The sequence below is a fragment of the Heterodontus francisci genome, chromosome 3 (genome assembly GCF_036365525.1).
Source record: "Heterodontus francisci isolate sHetFra1 chromosome 3, sHetFra1.hap1, whole genome shotgun sequence".
Taxonomy (NCBI): domain Eukaryota; kingdom Metazoa; phylum Chordata; class Chondrichthyes; order Heterodontiformes; family Heterodontidae; genus Heterodontus; species Heterodontus francisci.
In genome coordinates, this window is record NC_090373.1 from 97,094,780 (window position 1) to 97,114,129 (window position 19,350).

At 41.8% G+C, this 19,350-nt stretch overlaps 1 protein-coding gene across 4 annotated transcripts in view; it reads right to left on the reverse strand.

Moving 5' to 3' along the window:
* Window positions 1-19,350, reverse strand: part of opn5 (opsin 5) — a 473,827-nt gene that overhangs the window by 366,947 nt on the left and 87,530 nt on the right. For all 4 annotated transcript variants that reach the window (XM_068024828.1, XM_068024818.1, XM_068024848.1 and 1 more), the window contains one exon: window positions 3,470-3,617. In XM_068024828.1, coding sequence (XP_067880929.1) covers window positions 3,470-3,617 — 148 coding nt within the window. The remainder of the gene's footprint in view (window positions 1-3,469; window positions 3,618-19,350) is intronic.

A 19,350-nucleotide genomic window follows, 5' to 3' on the forward strand; every position in this document is an offset into this window, starting at 1 on the left:
TCAAAATCCAAAGAGAGCAGCTCACTTTGCTCTTAAGTTGGTTCGGGACTCGCCACCCGATTTGTACTCCACAAATTTGGTGTTGGTGCAAAGGAGAGACAGCTACAAATATCATGCATTAACTACATAAAGAAAAACAAGGGGAGAATAAAAGACTGCACTCCCTGTGCCTATTCACTACAGCATGGACCTGTTGGGCCAAATGATCTGTTTCTATGTTTTAAATACTACGTAACATTCAGCTTAGTTACAGGCTACATGCACTTATATTATTTACAAAGAGGTCAATCTTGAATAATCTAATGCAATATTAGATTCATATTTGGAATTCTGAATTAAATATTGGTAAGACTGAAGCCACAAGCGTGGGTTCCCACCATAAACCCAGTTCCCTAGTCAATGACTTCATTCCTCTCACTGGCCACTGTCAGAAGCTGAACCAGACTTTTCTCGACCTTGCTGTCCTATTTGACCCTGAGATGAGTTTCCAAAATCATATTCTCTCCACTAAGACCACTCATTTCCACCTCCGTAAGATCACCCATCTCCAGTCCGCGTCAGCTCATCTGTTGCTGAAACCCCTCATCCATGCATGTATCATCAGCTCTCAACACAGAGAGACCAGGATTTAGCCAATTTGTTCTACGGCCTCAGTATTTCGGCTCCAACTCTCTCAATCACAGATCGTCACCCTTTCTCTGAAGCAGTAATGACTGATGGGGGGCATCTTTAATATATTTACACTGTGGGAAGACAGACAAGTGGGGGAGAATTTATGCAGGAAAACTTCCAAGGAAATTCATCCCCAAAGTTGCCTTCTGTACCTACTCTTTTTTTTCCTCCTTGGTTCCTGAATTCCTATCAGAAATTATCCTTGCTGCAATGAAGATTCATGATATTTTAGTCAGATGGATCAATCCTGCACACTTGTTGTAGAAGATTGATTTTCAAACTTTACTGCCTGGTACTGCATAGAAATATTGACACATTGTTGGAAGTCCTTGTCCTAACTTCCCAAAGACAAAATGTCAGCAGTATAAAGGAAAAGAGGGCTTGATTTCCAGAATAGAGTTCTGTCCACCTACTGTAAGAAAAATGTTACAGTATGTCAACTATAAAAACACAAAGGATGATCTTTCTGTTCCAAAGGACCCATATCTTTTTTCCAGACTGAATTGCGTCCTGAAATACAAACTTTCTACTACCACACAGTAACACTCAGCTCAATAAGTTCATGTCCTACTGAGAGAACACTGCACTGTCACAAGTACCATCTTTCATTGGAATGCTGAACTGAGACTCTATCTGCCCTCTTAGGAGTACATTAAAGATCCCATGGCACCAATGAAGAGCAAGGGAATTCCCTGAACTAACATTTTTCCCTCAACCAATACCACTAAAAAAGATTATCTGGTTGTTTATCCATTGAGATTATGGGATCTATTTTATGCAAACTTGCAGCCACATTTCCCTACATTACAACAGTGACTATATTTGAAAAGGATTTCATTGGCTGTGAAATACTTTGAGACATCCTGAAGCTGTGAAAAAGTGCTGTATTTGGGGGTAAAACTGACCTCAGATGGTTCTCATCCTTGAGTACATTACCAAATCTCAACCACACACTTCAACTGCTGAAATTTAAAAAACAGCAAAGAATTCTAAGAAAGATAAAATGCATTCTTCTTCTTGCTGCTAATCTGCCGAACGTTCATACTTTATCCGTAGCATGGACCTCTAAAACCAGCGCCAGTATAATCCAATCAACACAAAAGCAATGTTATTCCAATTGAACAAGGTCATTAAATTGAACATACACTTTCCATTGCCCTCACCCTGAACTGGAATGGATGAACTTCAGATTTTCAATCAAACCTTGTTTCAGGTTTCACATTGTGACAGGACCAAATGTCGTAACTGTATTACACTCATGAGCTTACAATTGGTCTTTAGCATTCAGTTGTTTACCATACGATTGCAACATATCAAAACTTCATTGGATAAGAAAACAAAATGCATAACAGATAAAGAAAGTCAATATAATTAACCAAGTGACAGTCAGTTTGAGCTGGGCCATTGCTCCTCCTTCCTTGGGATAATTTCAGCAGTTTGCTACATGATGAAAATACATATGGCTGCAACATATTCCACAAGCAAAATAGATTAAGCTGCTCCTGCAATATCCTGATCCCAATTTGTTGTATCCTGTAATTGAAGGTGGGCTTGAAGGGGAAGGGATTGAAAGGCGTTGAAAAAGAGTGGAATAATGTGTGCCACGATCCTGCTTTTTTCCTCCTTGGGAAATATTGCAGTGCGCCTTTAAGGCTGTAAAAGATCAGCACTTCTTTAAGGCAGCAGCTCCAGAGACTGAGTGAAGGTGCATTCTAGTTGCTTAGCTACAACCATACAGATCGAGAAGAGATGAAATACAATGCTGCCGTTTGCCTTTTGAAAACTGGCTAACTGGTTTGTTCAGAGACAGACAGACACGCTGTTCCAGCACGTACTGAAGGGAGAAAGGAGAGCTCTCTAAGACAATTTATGTAGCTTCTCTCTCAAAGTTCTGAAAACTTAAAGCCTGATTAACTCCTTGAAGAAAATAATCAATTATTGATCTGCTGTGTTCATCAGTGGAAGACAGAAGAAAGGTTTGAGGCTTCAAATGCTGAACTGAACTGCTGAATTCCTATCTCTGAAAATATTCTTTCCTCATCGGACCTTGGAAGAGTACAAGTGAACTTGGACTGTGTGGAATTTGAAGACCATTCTTAGGAAGCGTAATGTGCAAAGACTTTATTGTTATTTCTATTTTTTCAGGCAGCAAAGAAAACTGACTACTGTTAGTTTGGGTATATGTATGCAAATGCGGGAGTTAGATTTTTTAAAATAAGTTGTAAGGTCTTGAGATATCGGTTTATCTTAGTAGTATTTAAGATTTTAGTTTTTTTTAATGAATAGTTAATATGTTGATATCTAAAGATACCTGGTTTGGTTCGCCTCATTCGGGGATTACTGGATTATTTCAATTCGGCTGCTGCTTTTTTTGATTTGAAAACCTTAAAGTTATGTGTGATGCGACCTGTGGAGCAGCGGAACTGAATTGACAGTGCGTTGCTCCCACCACAGTCAGCATTATATATATATATTGACTGAAGGCTTTGTTTTGAGCAGTGGTACCATAATGTGCATAAACATGAAACAAATTTAAACAGTTTGTTACATTCTCTATATTCTGCAAAACATCTATAGAAGCTGTACAAAAAGTACAAAACCACTGCTAAGACAGAAATGTATTCAAATCAAATAATTAGCTTTAAATTACCAAACACAATTTACTATGCAAGACAAGTTGGATTGTTTACTGTACTGTTGCGCACAGTGCCCATTACAGTCTTGGCAAAACACTCATTCTGTAACTCATAGCAGAACTGCTTAGAGGGACAATCAATAATAAAAGTGTAGTGCTTACTTCTTCTGAGAGATTTAGGTTGATGTGGGAACCCACCAACTGGGAATCCAAAATGACTCATGCGCTGCACCAAATTGGCAACATTTCCAGATTTTTCTCGTTTAATCACTGGGGTTTCTTCTTTTGTTTCTCTATCTTTTTTTATTTCCTGTGAAAAAGAATAAAGTTTCTTATTTGTCAATGAATTTTAAGTCCTAAAGAAGTCATCTGTATACAACATTTTACAATGTGGCTACAAGCGTCACAAGAAATTTGAAGATACTACTGTATTGCAGCATTTTCTCAACAGAAACATTCAACTAGCTGTTCTTCTATTCCCCATGGGGACAGGAGCACTGAGGAATTATGCAAAGGTTTAAAAAAAGATGACTTGCAAAAATGTTAAGAAATGCAGCAAGTGAATAATTTATATTTTTCACCTGCAAGCACTCAACACCACCAGATCAGTTCTGCCAGTCAGCATTCTGTCACTTGTACAGATTCAAAATGCAAAATTACCATGCCCGTACACTGCTTTCCATAAATATCCCTTGAACTTCATTTTCTGCATGAAAAAATTGAGAATTATATATAGTGACAAGCTACAGAAACCCCTACAGTTAATATACATCTGCTGCTAAAGCCCTCATTCATATCTGTCAACTCCAGACTCCACAATTCTAATATAATAATAAATAAAAACAAGAAATGCTGGAACCACTCAGCAGGTCTGGCAACATCTGACCCGAAACGTTAACTCTGCTTCTCTTTCCACAGATGCTGCCAGACCTGCTGAGTGGTTCCAGCATTTCTTGTTTTTATTTCAGATTTCCAGCATCCGCAGTATTTTGCTTTTATTCCACAATGCTAATGCTCTCCTGCCAGCCTCCAATCCTCTACCTTCATATACTTCAGCTCATACAAAAAAAATCTGCCACACCAAGACCCACTCACCAAACAACCCTGTGCTCAAAGACCTACAGTAGCTTTCAGTCCCATACGCCAACAATTTAAAACCCTCACCCTTATGTTCAAATTCCTTCATCATCTTACCCTTCTATAGTCCAACAACCCACCAAGAAATCAACATTCCTCCAATTCTGGCCTCCTGTGTACTTCCCAACTCCCTTTGTACCACATTGGTGAATGTACCTTCATTTGTCTGGGTCCCATGTGCTGGATTGCCCTTCCTAAAACTCTCGCTTTCTATCTTCCTCCCCTCCTTTAAGACCCACTTTAAAACCTCTTTGGCCCAGATTTTATTCACCTCTCATATCATCATCATCATCTTTGACTCGGTTATATTTTGCTTGATTCTGCTTGTGAAGCACACACTGGGCATTTTTCTAAAAGAAAGGCGTTACATGTCGCTAGGATTACATGGAATATACAGCATACAAAGAGGCTATTCAGTCCATTCTGGTGTTATGCTCCACTCGGGACTTCTCCCATCCTTCCTCATCCAACTACCAGCATAACCCTGCATTCTTTTCTCCCTCATGTTTATTTAGCCTCCCCTTAAATGCATCTGAAGTATTCCTGTCGCAGTGGATTGCACAGTACTGATTCACTCTGGGTAAAGCAGATTCTGCTGAAACCCTAATGGATTGCTTGGTGACTATCTTATATTGATGGCCACTAGTTATGCTATCCCACACAAATGGAAACACACTCCATCATATCTGCTCGATCATAATTTTAAAGACCTCTATTAGGTCACCTTTCTGCCTTCTCCTTCCAAGAGAAAAGAGACCCAACCTGTTCATCCTTTCCAAATAGGTATAACCTCGCATTCCTGCTATTACCCATGTACATTATTTTTGCACCCTCTCCAATACTTCTATATCTTTTATAATATGGTGACCAGAACTTTACACAGTACTCCAAATGTTGTCTAACTAAGGTTCGATACAAGTTCAGTATAACATCTCTACTTTTCAATTCGATCTCTCTAGAGATAAACCCTAGTGTCTGGCTTGCTTTTTATTTTAAATGGCCTTATTAACCTGTGTTGCTACTTTTAATGATCTGTCGATTTGTGCTCCCAAATCTCTCTACTGCTCTACTCCATTTAGATTCTCATTTCCCAAGTAATATGTGACCTCTTTACTTTTCTTACCAAAATGTAATATCTCACACTTAAGCTATGTTGAAATTCATTTCCCAATTATATGACCATTTTGCAAGTTTATTAATGCCTTTTTGTCATCAGTTGCAGTCCTCCTCAGTATTGACTATCCCTTCCATTTTGATGTCAACTGCATATTTAGAAATTTGCAAGGTCTGAATTATTAATATGAGTTGTGAACAAAAGGGGTCCCAGCACTGATCCTTGCAAGAACCCACTTTGTACCTTCTGCCACGCTGAATTGCTAACGTTTACCCCTATTCTCTTTCTGACTTGCAGCCAGCTAGCTGGCCATTCTGCTACATGTTACCTGGTTCTGCATGTTCTGACCTTACACATTAGTCTATTATGAGGCACCACATCAAAGACCTCATGAAAATTTAGATAAATTGCATCTACTACATTACCCTTGTCTACTCTCAGTTGCCTCTTCAAAGAATTCAACGAGGTTGGTCAAGCAAGACTTTATTTTTTGAAATCCATGTTAATTATTCATTATATTTTTAGTGTCTAAATGTTTCTCTATTTTCTCCTATAGTAGGGATTTCATTGCTTTTCCTACTGTCATGATCCTGTAACTTTTTCCTTTCCGGGAAAAATGCAGTGTGCCTTTAAGGCTGTAACAGGATCAGTACTGCTTTATGCAAGCTCCACGGACTGAGTCAAAGAAGGCATTCTTGTTGCCAGAGGATACAGCCAGCTTCAAATATGCATTCTTGTTGCCATAGGATACAGCCACTCAGGACCAAGGACACAAGATATAATGCTGCTGATTGACGTTTTAAACTAGCTAAATAAACTGGCTTTTGAGACACAGTTAACGGAGATACAGCAACAAACTGTCTGCCAGCATATACTGAAGGAAGAGAGAGCTCTCAGTTTATTTAAACCCTATTTATTATGCTCTCAGAATTCTGATGTCAAGCCAGATTAATTTCTTAAAAGAAAATAACCAAATTCCTTTAACTACTGAACAGTAATTGCTGAAATTCATCACTGGAAAAGAAGAGCATCAATTCAACTGCTGAACTAGACTACTGACTGTTCTACTGTTGAAGAACCTTTTTCCCCCATTGGATGCTGTGAGGACTTCTAACAACCTTAGGCTGTTCCACGTTGGAAGAGTCCACTTTGGCAGGAACGTAAATCTGCAAGGACACAATTTTTTTTTCTATTTTAAATGTTGTTTATATCTTCATAGTGTTTAAGAATTTAGTTTTTCTAATTAAACAGTTAATTTGTTGATTTAAAGACACCTGGTTAGGTTAGCCTCATTCGGGGGTTAATAGATGGTACAATTTGGCTGGGTCTTTCTTTAATTTGGGAAGTTTAAAATATGTTTGGCGATCTGTGGAGGGGCAGGACTGAATCAACAGTGCGTTTCTCCCACCACAATCAGAATCATATATTTTGATTGGGGGCTTTGTCTTGAGCAGTCAGTCATAACACTACCAACCACATTAAGTTGACTGGTCATGTTCCATCTCACCTTTTAAATACTGTAGAGGTGTAATGTTTACTATCCACCAGTCTTCTGGCGCTACACATTTCTCTAACGAATTATTTAAAATATGAAACAGTGCCTCGGTTATATCTTCGATAGATTTGTTTAAAATGCACGGATGCAATCCATCTGGACCAGGGATCTCATCTAGACTTTCATTATTTATTTAATGTTTTTGCCATTTTATTATTGTTGCCTGTGATTGTATCCTGTTCATCCCTCACTGGCCCTATTCCCATCCTGACTTTCCTTTTATTTATGTGCCTGTAGAGCACTGCACTGTTTTGTTTTATGTTCCTTGAAAAGTTAATTTTTTCCATACTTTCTTGGGATGTGGGCATCACTGGCAAGGCCAGCATTTGTTGCCCATCCCCAATTACCCTCGAGAACTGAGTGGCTTGCTAGGCCATTTCAGAGGGCTGTTAAGAGTTAACTACATTGCTGTGGGTCTGCAGTCACATGTAAGCCAGGCCAAGTAAGGATGACAGATCTCCTTCCCCAAAGGACATTAGTGAACCAGGTGGGTTTTTAAGACAATTGATGATAATGAGGAACTGAGTCTAGCTTTCAATTCCAGATTTTCATTAATTAACTGAATTTATTAATTAAGTGAATTTAAATGCCACCAGCTGCCATGATGGGATTTGCACCCACATCCCAAGGCATTAACCTGGGCTTCTGGATTATTAGTTCGGTGACATCACCACCACGCCACTGTCTCTCCCATTTTCTTCTTTGCCTTCTCAAGTTTTTTTGCACATCTTTTCTAATCGCTTTGTATTCTCACTTGTCTTGCTCTACCCTGTCCACTTACTTAGCATATGGCTCTTGCCTTACCCTCAATTTTTCCATCTTTATTAATCCATGGTGTTTCATCACTTATTAGCTTGTACTTGTTTTTTAGTGGAATATATTTTTTCTGGATTCTGTTGAAAACCATTTTAAATATTTCCCATTGCTGTTCTACATCACTATTTAACAAAATTGCTGTCCATTTTATTTTCCAAGTTCTATTTTCAACCCCTTAAAATCAGCTTTCCTACAATCCATTATCCTGGTCTTTGTCATGCTCATGTTGTTCTCAATTATCTTAAATCGTATTTTATTATGGTCAATATTGCCTCGATATTTTCCAATTTTTACTTCTCTTATCTGACCTGGCTTCTTTCCCATTACCCGATCCATTAGCAAATCCCTCCTTGTTGGGCTTCTTACATATTGGGCTAGGAAAGAATCCTGTACACATTGTAGGAACTCCATTATCTTATCCCTTTTACACACTTCTTCTGGCCAATTAATTTCAGTTGAAATCCCCCAGGATTACTTTCCTATGATTTTTATTCAGTTCGCTGGCATGTTAGCATATTTCCCCCTAAATTTCCATTCTAGAATATAAACCATCTTTCACCATTTACCTACTCAAATCTCATCAGCCCCATCATCTCACCATCTTGGACGAACCTTATAACTCTAAAGTGCCTATAAAGCCATTGCCTGCCAGTCTTCTTCCATATTAACACTTAATTTTTCATTTAGCTGTCTTCTTATACTTGTTAGATTTCATTCTTTTTTCACTCTTTTATCCATGAAAACCATGTTTTGTCAAAAAGATTTCAAATAAAGCACAATAATGTCCACTTACCCACTGTAATAAAAAAAAATGCAGTGGATTATAGGTTTGTCCTTCCAAAGCTGGGCTGTTCCTAGCAAAAGAGCTGTATAAGCTATACAGCACTGGGATATAGAAGTGGTGGTTTCAGGTCTATCTATGTTAACTGTGACATTTGCAAGCAGAGTCAGTGAACTGACTGCATCACACAAGTGTACTATCAGTGCAACTGTTTCCCCATAGCATATAGATGTTTTAAACTGCAAGGTACTGATTTAATGATTGAGAAAACTTTTGGCCAGTCCTCCCAAAAGTACAAACATCACTCAGTATGGTACTGAGCCATACAGAGAAGGAATATCCCAGGTTTAATCTTTCAACTGATCACAGCAAGGGCAGCACAGGGGTAGGTGCCTCAATGGTCCCTGGGCTAAGATCGCTGAGAGGAAGAGGCTGTAAAGCGACAGTTTAAGTTATAGTTTCTATACAGCCTCCCCATACCTCTCCCTTCACGTTGAGCGAAGCATTGACCGAGTTTAGTTGTACTGCTACCAGTGTTCCCTCTAACTTGTTTGCTGTGCCTGTTTGCTCCCTGCGCAACACATGCCCAATTGCGATACAGCCATGCATCTTAAAGGAAACACTGACTGCTACCCCTAACGCCGAACAGCGGTTGACACTTGGTGTTGAGGCTGGTTATAGAGAAATGGTCAGTTGGAAAAGGTAGCAATGAGCTTCCAACATTTGTGAAACTGTACTCAGTGCCTTCATGAAAAACAGGGATGGAAATTATCAACTTCCTTTTACAAATCTGTTTGATTGAGATGCTTTTTCACTACTATGACCAGCCTAAGTCATAAAGCCTGGCTACCCTACCCGAACCGGACTAGACCTGACTACACGTGTCGGGTTTGGGTCAGGTTGGGCTGGACACTGCTTTTGGGAAGTCACGGGATCAGGCTTACCCATGATTCCCCACAACTCCAGCTGCAGGAAGAGCCTGCTGCCGGAACAGGTTCGTGTCGGATCAGGTCGGGTCTGGTCAGGCTGTGGTCGGGTCGGACCCGGGTCGGGTTTTAATTTTATACCCGAGCCAGGCTTTACGAAGTCATAAACAGATAGTGTCAGGCAAAACCCCCACCTGCCAAGACTGAGGCACACATAATTCCGCCACATGAACAAGAAATTAAAATTGCAAGCCCCTGGCTGGAAGGACACTTGGATAGTACCAGATAATGTGAATACAATGGGGACCCAGTAGTTGCTTCCCCCAATAGACAGAAGTGGTCAGACCAGTTTTAGTCACATGACTAACTGGCTGTTGCAGAGTTATGAACTGAGAGTTTTAAATCGGAGAAAACAGGATTTTTGAAGGGACAAAGCCGTGTGCTCATGGAGTAAAGATCTCTCCAGGAACTGAAGCAAGACGACCTCTCTTCTGCCTGCTTCCATCTCTTTCCCACGGAACTGAATCTTGTGAAAACATGTGAACCTCAAAGAGAGCAAAGTTTCCTACGTGAACAAGATTTAAGAAGAACACTGGGCCCCGGACAGCAAGACTACCTACAATTAAGTGAGCCTGAAGCACAGTAAACAAGGAACTCCTGTGATATTGCCTCAAACCCCTCTCTACTATATTTTCCTTTCCTTTTTTCTGTCCCTATTTGCTTGTGTATCGCGTGTGCATGCAAGCATGTGCGTGTCATATCTGTAGCCATGAATCATATTAGATTTTAAGTTTCAAGTTTTAATAAGATTTCATCTTTCCTCTTTAAACCTGAGAAAGCCTGTGTGAACTGGTTTCTTTGTCTTATAATTGGCAAACTGTGAACAAGGACTCACATAAAAGGGAGCTCAAAAGATAGCATGTTTAAAACAAAACCGTTACAATAAGATCAGGTAAAGATAGTAACAGACCCCTAGATACCTTTTGCACCTGGTCATAACAATCACAATAATTTTAGAACTTTGTTTCATTTAAGCTTTATGTGTTCTATTAAATGTTACAGCAGGAACAATGACATCCCTTGCTCATTTTCTACTGCCAGATAAGGTACCTGCCCCCTTAGAAGTGACTTATGCCCACAGAGATACAACTGAAGACAATGAGAGGAAATATTACTCTCATTGAAATGACATGCTTCAGACACTCAAGATGAGGTTAACTGCATTTGTTTGAATGCTGGCTGGCATCCTTCCATCTATGAAGGATGATGGACATGCAACAAACAATCCATTTAGGTGGGGTGTCTTCTCTTGGTGCACCTTTGTTGATGACTATGAAGGCCAATCCTTGAGGCACAGTTTCTGCCACAAGTGCTGCATGTGAAGCTGCCAAGTGTTGACTGCTTCCATTTTTTGTTGTTAAATTTTGAGAATTTGTGTTTTAATACTGAAAAGGAATCCATAGATGCTGGAACTTGGGAGGTTTTTTTTAATAATGTCACCTGAAGGTTTGGACTGAGCTTGCACTGTAAACAGTTACTGGAAGGCACCTGTTTTCAAATAATAACCCAGCAGGGGCTGTTTTTGACTTAGAGATGTTTACAAAGAAGTGACAAGGCAAGATTTATAGATGTCAGGAGACTTTGCTTCTGGAAGGGTTCAGTTTCAATTTGAACTGTTGCAACAGAGTTGGTTTTGCCTGCCATAGGAGGAGAATACCAGTTCATCTCTCTCTTGAAAAGAAACCCTGTATTTCCAGTGTGGCAGTTTCCTATTTCCTTCTGTATTTGAAGAAACTCTGCATGTTTGAAGGAATCTTGCATCCACTGTGTGGGAACTAAAACCTTGTTGCTGCATTCCTGCTGTAAAACCTATTTAAAGCCTCTGTAGCTGTATCTCTTAGAAAGCCTACCAAAACTGATCTTCAACATCACCTGGAAAAAACTTTTCTGGGAAGATCCTAGCGACAGTGTCGATAAGTATTTGGGACACCTAACCAAAACAAAGGACATCTTTCTGTACCTTCTTTTCAGCCTAAGTGTTTTTTACCCTTCTGTTTTCTTTCTACAACTGTAAACAAAAATCACGTTTTTTTTCTTCCCAGTTAACCAGTGTGTGTGTGTGTGTGTGAGTGAGTAGGCTAGGATAAATAAGGGGCTTTAATATTTCAATTTGTGTGTATGTTGACTTCATTATTGGTTAAGACTTGATTTACAGTAAACTGGTAATATTTTTGTTTATTAAATAAACATGGTTGGCATGTTTTATTCTGGGGAAAAATCAAGTATATGGTTGACTGTAACGGTAAGTGGGGAAACTTAAATGTATGTTCTGACCTGTGGAGAAGTGGGACTGAACTAACAGTGCACTCCTCCCGCCTCGGTCGAAATACAAGTGACAGTGAGTTGTTGTTTTTGATGTTGGTGCCTGTTGCCAATGGTCATCATGGTAGTGCACACCAGTCCACAGGATGTGTCACCATTTCCCTCTTTTGCCAGCTAGTGACGCCCAAGTGCGATAGTCAACATTTATGGCCCTCATGTCACGCTTGCAAGCATCCTTGAAGCGGAGGTTTGGGAGCCCCACTGATGGTCTGGCCCCAGCTACTTCACCATACAGAAGGTCCTTGGGCATGCAACCATCTTTCATCCTGCAGACGTGTCCAATCCATCGAAACTGCATGTGTTTGATAAATGCCAACACAGTTGGTAGCATTTGAGAGGACTGCCACATTTGTGATTTTGTCCTGCCAGGTTATACCCATAATGCGCCACAGACAGAAAATATGGAAATTATTGAGTTTCTTTTCCTGGTAGCTGTAAGTCACCCATGTTTCACAGCCATACAGCAAGATGCTGAGAACACAGGCCTTATAAACCATGAGCATGGTCCGAAGGGTCAGCTAGGTGCTATTCCATGCACATTTCGTGAGCTGAACATTTGAATATTCACCATTTATCTAATATTTAATTTGCCAGTGCAATGAAGATGCATTAGAATGGAAAACTCAGGCAGATATTTCCAACTGAACACCTAGTGAGCACATAGCCATACCCCTGAACTGCCTCTAACTTAGCATTCAGTTTACAACCTCTGAAGCCAGAGGATCCCTGGTTGAGAGAAACAATAAGTGTCAATGACTGTGTATGGAACTTTCATCTCACGGGTGGGTGGGTGGGCGGGTGTTAAACCATGTTGGAAGGGCAGAACAAAAGGAACTTTTACTTCGCCCCTGACAATGCACAATGTTATCGCCAGGTACTTAAAATGGAAATTCTATTTCCTCACACTAATATCTCATTAAATTTTCCCATTCTTTTCTAAATCAATTAGCAGACATTTTGAAATATCAATGGAATAAAGATAAATATTTCATGAGACAAAGTCAAGCCTGACCATTATAGCAGCAATTGCTGGGAGGCTACAATCTATGCCCAAAACATTTATTCATATCTTCTGATGACAAGAGGTGAGCTCAAGGTTGGTGCACAAAAAGTACAGACAGGAGGATAGGAGAATCAGAATCTCAGAATTATAATCACAGAATTATTACAGTGCAGAAGTGGGCTATTCAGCCCATCAAGTCTGCACCGGCTCTCCGAAAGAGCAATTCACTCAGTTCCATTCCCCCGCCTTCTCCCCATAACGCTGCACAGTCTTCCTCATCATATAACAGTCTAATTCCCTTCTGCATGTTTCAATTGAACCTGCCTCCACCACATTCTCTGGCATTGCATTCTAGACCTTAACCACTCACTGCGTGATAAACTTTTTCCTCATGTCACTTTTGCATCTCTTAACATACACTTTAAATCTGTGCCCCCCCACTGGTCTCGGTCGTTTCACGAGTGGGAACAGTTTCTCTCTGTCTACTCTGTCCAGACCCCTCATGATTTTGAGTTCCTCTGTGGTGGAAATGACACATGCCCAATGGAAACATATTAATTTCGTCACATGGGTCACAAACGTTTTACTGGACATTGCAAATAACTTTTTTTAAAAAGCAGAACTGAATGGCTGAAAACGTGGTTGCACATTTGCATTCTGAGAAGACGAGGACGAGCTGAGAGACAGTTGATTAGAGATAATGGGAGTGCATCTTAATTCAATTAGCAAGATTGGTCTTGGCTTTAGTGGTGATCAATACCCTTTGACTTTGTAGGAGTCAAACTCAACCCCCCGAGTATGTCTGAAAGACTTTGAAATCCAATAACCCTCCAAGAAGTTGCTGCTTCAAACAAAGATTGTCACATGACCTACCTGCTGGTAAGACTGGGGCGTTTGAACTGTGCCTCACAGAAAGGAAACTGCAATTATGAACCTCAAGAGGAAGATATCGATCACTGTTTCTCTCTCCATCAAAGTTCCAGGAAAACCACAGTGGCAGCTTCTACGCTTCAAGACTACAGACAAAGCCTTTCTTCAGTCTTCTGGTACCAGAGAAGCAATCCTGAATTGCGCACGGGGCTTCAGCGAGGACTGAAAGACCCTAAATTCAATTGAGGATAGTATACCAAGAATATTAAGAACCGTATCTGTATTCCATTTAATAGAAACTCTACTTCAACCTCCCAAATCTTTCTTCCCCTCTGTATCTATTTGTGTGTGTGTGCCTCTCGAATGCCTGTGAGCGCAGATGTGTTGCATATTTTAGTAATTTTAACCGGGTTAGAGTGATTAGGCGAATAAACTTACATCTTTCTTGTTTAAACTGAAGAAAACCTGTCTGATTGGTTCTTTGGCAATTGAAATTAGAGTGCAGTGAGCATCTCACTGAGGTGGTAAGCTTGTTTTAAAAGATAAACCCTGTTACGGCCAAACCAGAGACGGGGCGAGAGGGGCACCTGAGATGCCGTCCTCACCTCGTCTTAACACCCTCAATCAAATCATCTCTCAGCCTTCTCTTCAAGGAAAACAATCCTAACTTCTCCAATCTATCTTCAGAACTGAAATTCCTCATCACTGGAACCATTCTTGTGAATCTTTTCCGTACTCGCTCCAATGCTCTCATGTCTTTCCGAAAGTGCAGTGCCCAGAACTGGACGCAATACTTCAGCTGAGGCCAAACTAGTGTCTTCTACAAGCTCAACATAACTTCCTTGCTCTTATACTCTATGCCCGACTAATAAAGGCCAGGATACTGTATGCTTTATTAACCGATCTCGCAACCTGTCCTGCCACTTTCAATGACTTATGCACGTACAGAGTCATAGAGTTATACAGCACAGAAACAGGCCCTTCGGCCCATCATGTCCGTGCCGGCCATCAAGCACCTATTCATTTTAATCCCGTTTTCCAGCACTTGGCCCGTAGCCTTGTATGCTATGGCGTTTCAAGTACTCATCTAAATACTTCTTAAATGTTGTGAGGGTTCCTGCCCCCACCACCCCTTCAGGCAGCGTGTTCCAAATTCCAACCACCATCTGAGTGAAAAAAAATTTCCTCAAATCCCCTCTAAACCTCCTGCCCCTTACCTTAAATCTATGCCCCCTGGTTATTGACTCCTCCACTAAGGGAAAAGGTTTCTTCCTTTCTATCCTATCTATACCCCTCATAACTTTGTATACCTAGAACAGGTTCCCCTCAGCCTTCTCTGCTCGAAGGCAAACAATCCTAGCCTATCCAGTCTCTCTTCATAGCTGAAATGCTCCAGCCCAGGCAACATCCAGGTGAATCTCCTCTGCACCCTCTCCAGTGCAATCACATCCTTTTTATAGTGCAATGCCCAGACTGGACACAGTACTCCAGCTGTGGCTGAACTAGCATTTTATACAGCTCCATCATAACCTCCCTGCTCTTACATTCTGTGCCTCAGCTAATACATATCCCATATGTCTTCCTAACCATCTTATCCACCTGTGCTGCTTCCTTCAGTGATCTATGGACAAATACACCAAGGTCCCTCTGAACCTCTGGACTTCCTCGGGTCCTACCATCCATTGTATATTCCTTTGCCTTGTTAGTCCTCCCAAAATGCATAACCTCACACTTCTCAGGATTAAATTCGATTTGCCACTCCTCTGCCCATCTTACCAGCCCATCTATATCATTCTGTAATCTAAGGCTTTTCTTCTCACTATTTATGACACCAACAATTTTCGTGTCATCTGCGAACTTACTGATCATACCTCCTATATTCATGTCTAAATCATGGATGTACACTACAAACAGCAAGGGTCCCAGCACCAATCCCTGCAGTACACCACCAGTCACAGGCTTCCAATCACAAAAACAACCCTCGACCATTACCCTCTGCCTCCTGCCACAAAGCCAATTTTGGAGCCAATTTGCCAAACTGCCCTGGATCCCATGGGCTCTTACCTTCTTGACCCATCTCCAAAGCGGGACCTTATCCAAAGCCTTACTGAAGTCCACGTAGACTACATCAACTGCTTTACCCTCATCTACAGACCTAATCACCTCCTCAAAAAATTCAATCAAATTTGTTAGATATGATCTCCCCCGACAAAGCCATGCTGACTATCCCTGATTAATCCCTGCCTCTCTGTGGAGATTAATCCTGTCCCTCAGAATTTTTTCCAATAGTTTCCCTACCACTGATGTTACAGCCTGTAATTACCTGGTTTATCTCTGCTACCCTTCTTGAATAATGGTACCACATTCGCTACCCTCCAGTCCTCTCGTACCTCGCTTGTGGCCAGAGAGAATTTGGAAATTTGCCCCTTGCTTCACTTAACAGCCTGGGATACATCTCATCTGGGCCTGGGGATTTATCCACTTTAAGCCCGCTAAAATCGTTAATACCTACTCCCTTTCAATGCTAATTCCTTCAGGCATATCACAATCCCCCTCCCTGATCTCTACACCTAAATCATCCCTCTTCATAGTGAACACAGATGAAAAGTAATCATTTAAAACCTCACCTACGTCCTCCGGCTCCACACACAGATTGCCACTTTGGTCCCTAATGGGTCCGACTCTTTCCCTGGTTTTCCTTTTGCCCTTAATATACTTATAAAACGCCTTGAGATTTTCATTTATCTCGCCCGTCACTGTTTTTTCATGCCCCCTCTTCGCTCTCCTAATTACTTTATGTACTCCCTACACTTTCTATACTCCTCTAGGGCCTCCGCTGTTTTCAGCGCGCTGAATCTGCCGTAAGCCTCCTTTTTTTCCCTTATCCTATCCTCTATGTCCCTTGACATCCAGGGTTCCCCGGATTAGTTGGTCCTACTCTTCACCTTAACGGGTACATGTTGGTCCTGAACACTCATCATTTCCTTTTTGAATGACTCCCACTGGTCTGATGTAAACTTTCCTACGAGTAGCTGCTCCCAGTCCACTTTGGCCAGATCCTGTTTTATCATATTGAAATTGGCCTTCCCCCAATTCAGTACCTTTATTTTCGGTCCATCTTTGTCCTTTTCCATAACTATCTTAAATCTTAGTTATGGTCACTATCCCCGAAATGATCCCCCACTGACACTTGTACCACTTGCCCAGCTTCATTCCCTAACATTAGGTCCAGAACTGTCCCTTCTCTTGTAGGACTTGCTATGTGCTGGCTCAAAAAGCTCTCCTGGATGCACTTGAAGAATTCCGCCCCCCTTAAGCCTTTTGCACTAAGACTATCCCAGTAAATATTGGGGAAGTTGAAGTCCCCTATTATTATTACCCTATTATTTTTACACCTCAGATTTGCCTACATATCTGCTCCTCTATCTCTCCCTGACTGTTTGGAGACCTGTAGTGCACTCCCAGCAAAGTGATTGCCCCCTTTATGTTTTTATGTTCTACCCATAAGGCCTCATTTGAGGAACCTTCTAAGATATCATCCCTCCTTACTGCAGTAATTGACTCGTTGATCAGCAGTGCAATGCCACCTCCCCTTTTACACCCCACCCCCCCCAATCACCCCTGAAGATTCTATACCCTGGAATATTGAGCTGCCAGTCCTGCCCTTCCCTCAACCATGTCTCTGTGACAGCAATAATATCATACTCCCATGTGTTAATCAATGCCCTCAATTCATCTGCCTTACTTGTAAGACTCCTTGCGTTAAAATAGATGCAATCTAGCTTTGCATTTTTCACTTGTGCCTTAACAGGTCTATATTTGCTCTGCCTTCCAGACTGACTCAGTTTCTCTTCTATATTTGGCTGTGCATCACCCACTACTGTACCTCCACTCTTTATCCCATCCCCCTGCCAATTTAGTTTAAACCACCCCCCCACCCCCAACAGCGCAAACAAACCTCCCAGCAAGGATGCCGGTCCTGTTCCGGTTCAGGTGCAACCCATCCGATTTGTACAGGTCCTACCTTCTCCAGAAATAGACCCAGTGATCCAAGAAACTAAAGCCCTCCCTCCTGCACCATCTCCTCAGCCACGCATTCATCTGCTCTATCCTCCTATTCCTATACTCAACAGCACGTGGCACCAGGAGTAATCCAGAGATTACAATCTTTGAGGCCCTGCTTTTTAATCTGCTACCTAGCTCCCTAAATTCTTGTTGCAGGACCTCATCCCTCTTTCTACCTATGTCGTTGGTACCAATGTGAACCATGACCTCTGACTGTTCACCCTCCCCCTTCAGAATGTCCTGCAGATGCTCCGTGACATCCTCGACCCGAGCACCAGGGAGGCAACATACCATCCTGGACTCACGTTTGCAGCCACACAAACACGTATCCGTACCCCTTACGATAGAATCCCCTATCACTATAACTCTCCCACTCTTTTTCCTACCCTCCTGTGCAGCTGAGCCACCCATGGTGCCACAGACTTGGCTCTTGCTGCATTCCCCTGAGAAGCTACCTCCACCAACAGTATCCAAAGCAGAAAATCTGTTAGAGAGGGAGATTGACCCAAGGGACTCCTGCACTCCCTGTCTAGTTCTTCTACTCTGCCTGATGGTCACCCATTCCCTTTCTCCCTGAACAGTCTTTACCTTCGGTGTGACCACCTCCCTGTACGTGCTACCACGATGATCTCAGCTTCACGGATGCTCCACACTGTTCCCAGCGCTGCTCCAGATCCAAAATGCGGATTTCGGGTAGCTGCAGCTGGAGACGCTTCCTGCACACGTGTTCGTCCTGGACACTGGAAGTGTCCCTGACTTCCCACATTGCAGAGTAAGTGCGCTGCCGAGCTGCCCTGCCATAACTTTAAAGATCATTTGGAGATTATATATTATATAAAGAGAGAGAGATCCGGTCTTCAGGTAGGTAAGCGCCTTGAGCCCCGCTCTTTATTATTCAGGTCCCACTCCGGATCCGCCGCCTCCCAGGTCCGCCTGCCGACATTCGGGGTCTTCAGGAAGGTCAGGGCCTCAAGCCCCGCTCTTTATTATACAGGTCCCGCTCCGGATCCCTTTGAGGGAACATACCTTGACTATGCCCAAACTATCTCTTCTTTGAAGGTAGCCCATTGTTCAGCTACCGGTTTTCCTGCCAACTTCTGACTCCAATTCATTCACCCTCGCTCTATTCTTACGTCACTGAATTTGGCCTTCCCCCAGTTAATTATTCTTACTCTGGATTGTTCTTTGTCTTTTTTTATAGTCAGCCTAAACCTTCTGATACAATGATCCCCTAAATGCTCTCCTACTGATACTTGATCCACTTGGCCCACCTCATTTCCAAGAACCAGGTCGAGCAGTGCCTCCTTTTTCGTTGGACTCGGAACATACTGCTGTCGAAAACTTTCCTGAAGGCACTCTAGAACTCGTGCCTCTCACTGTCCTTTGCTCGTCTA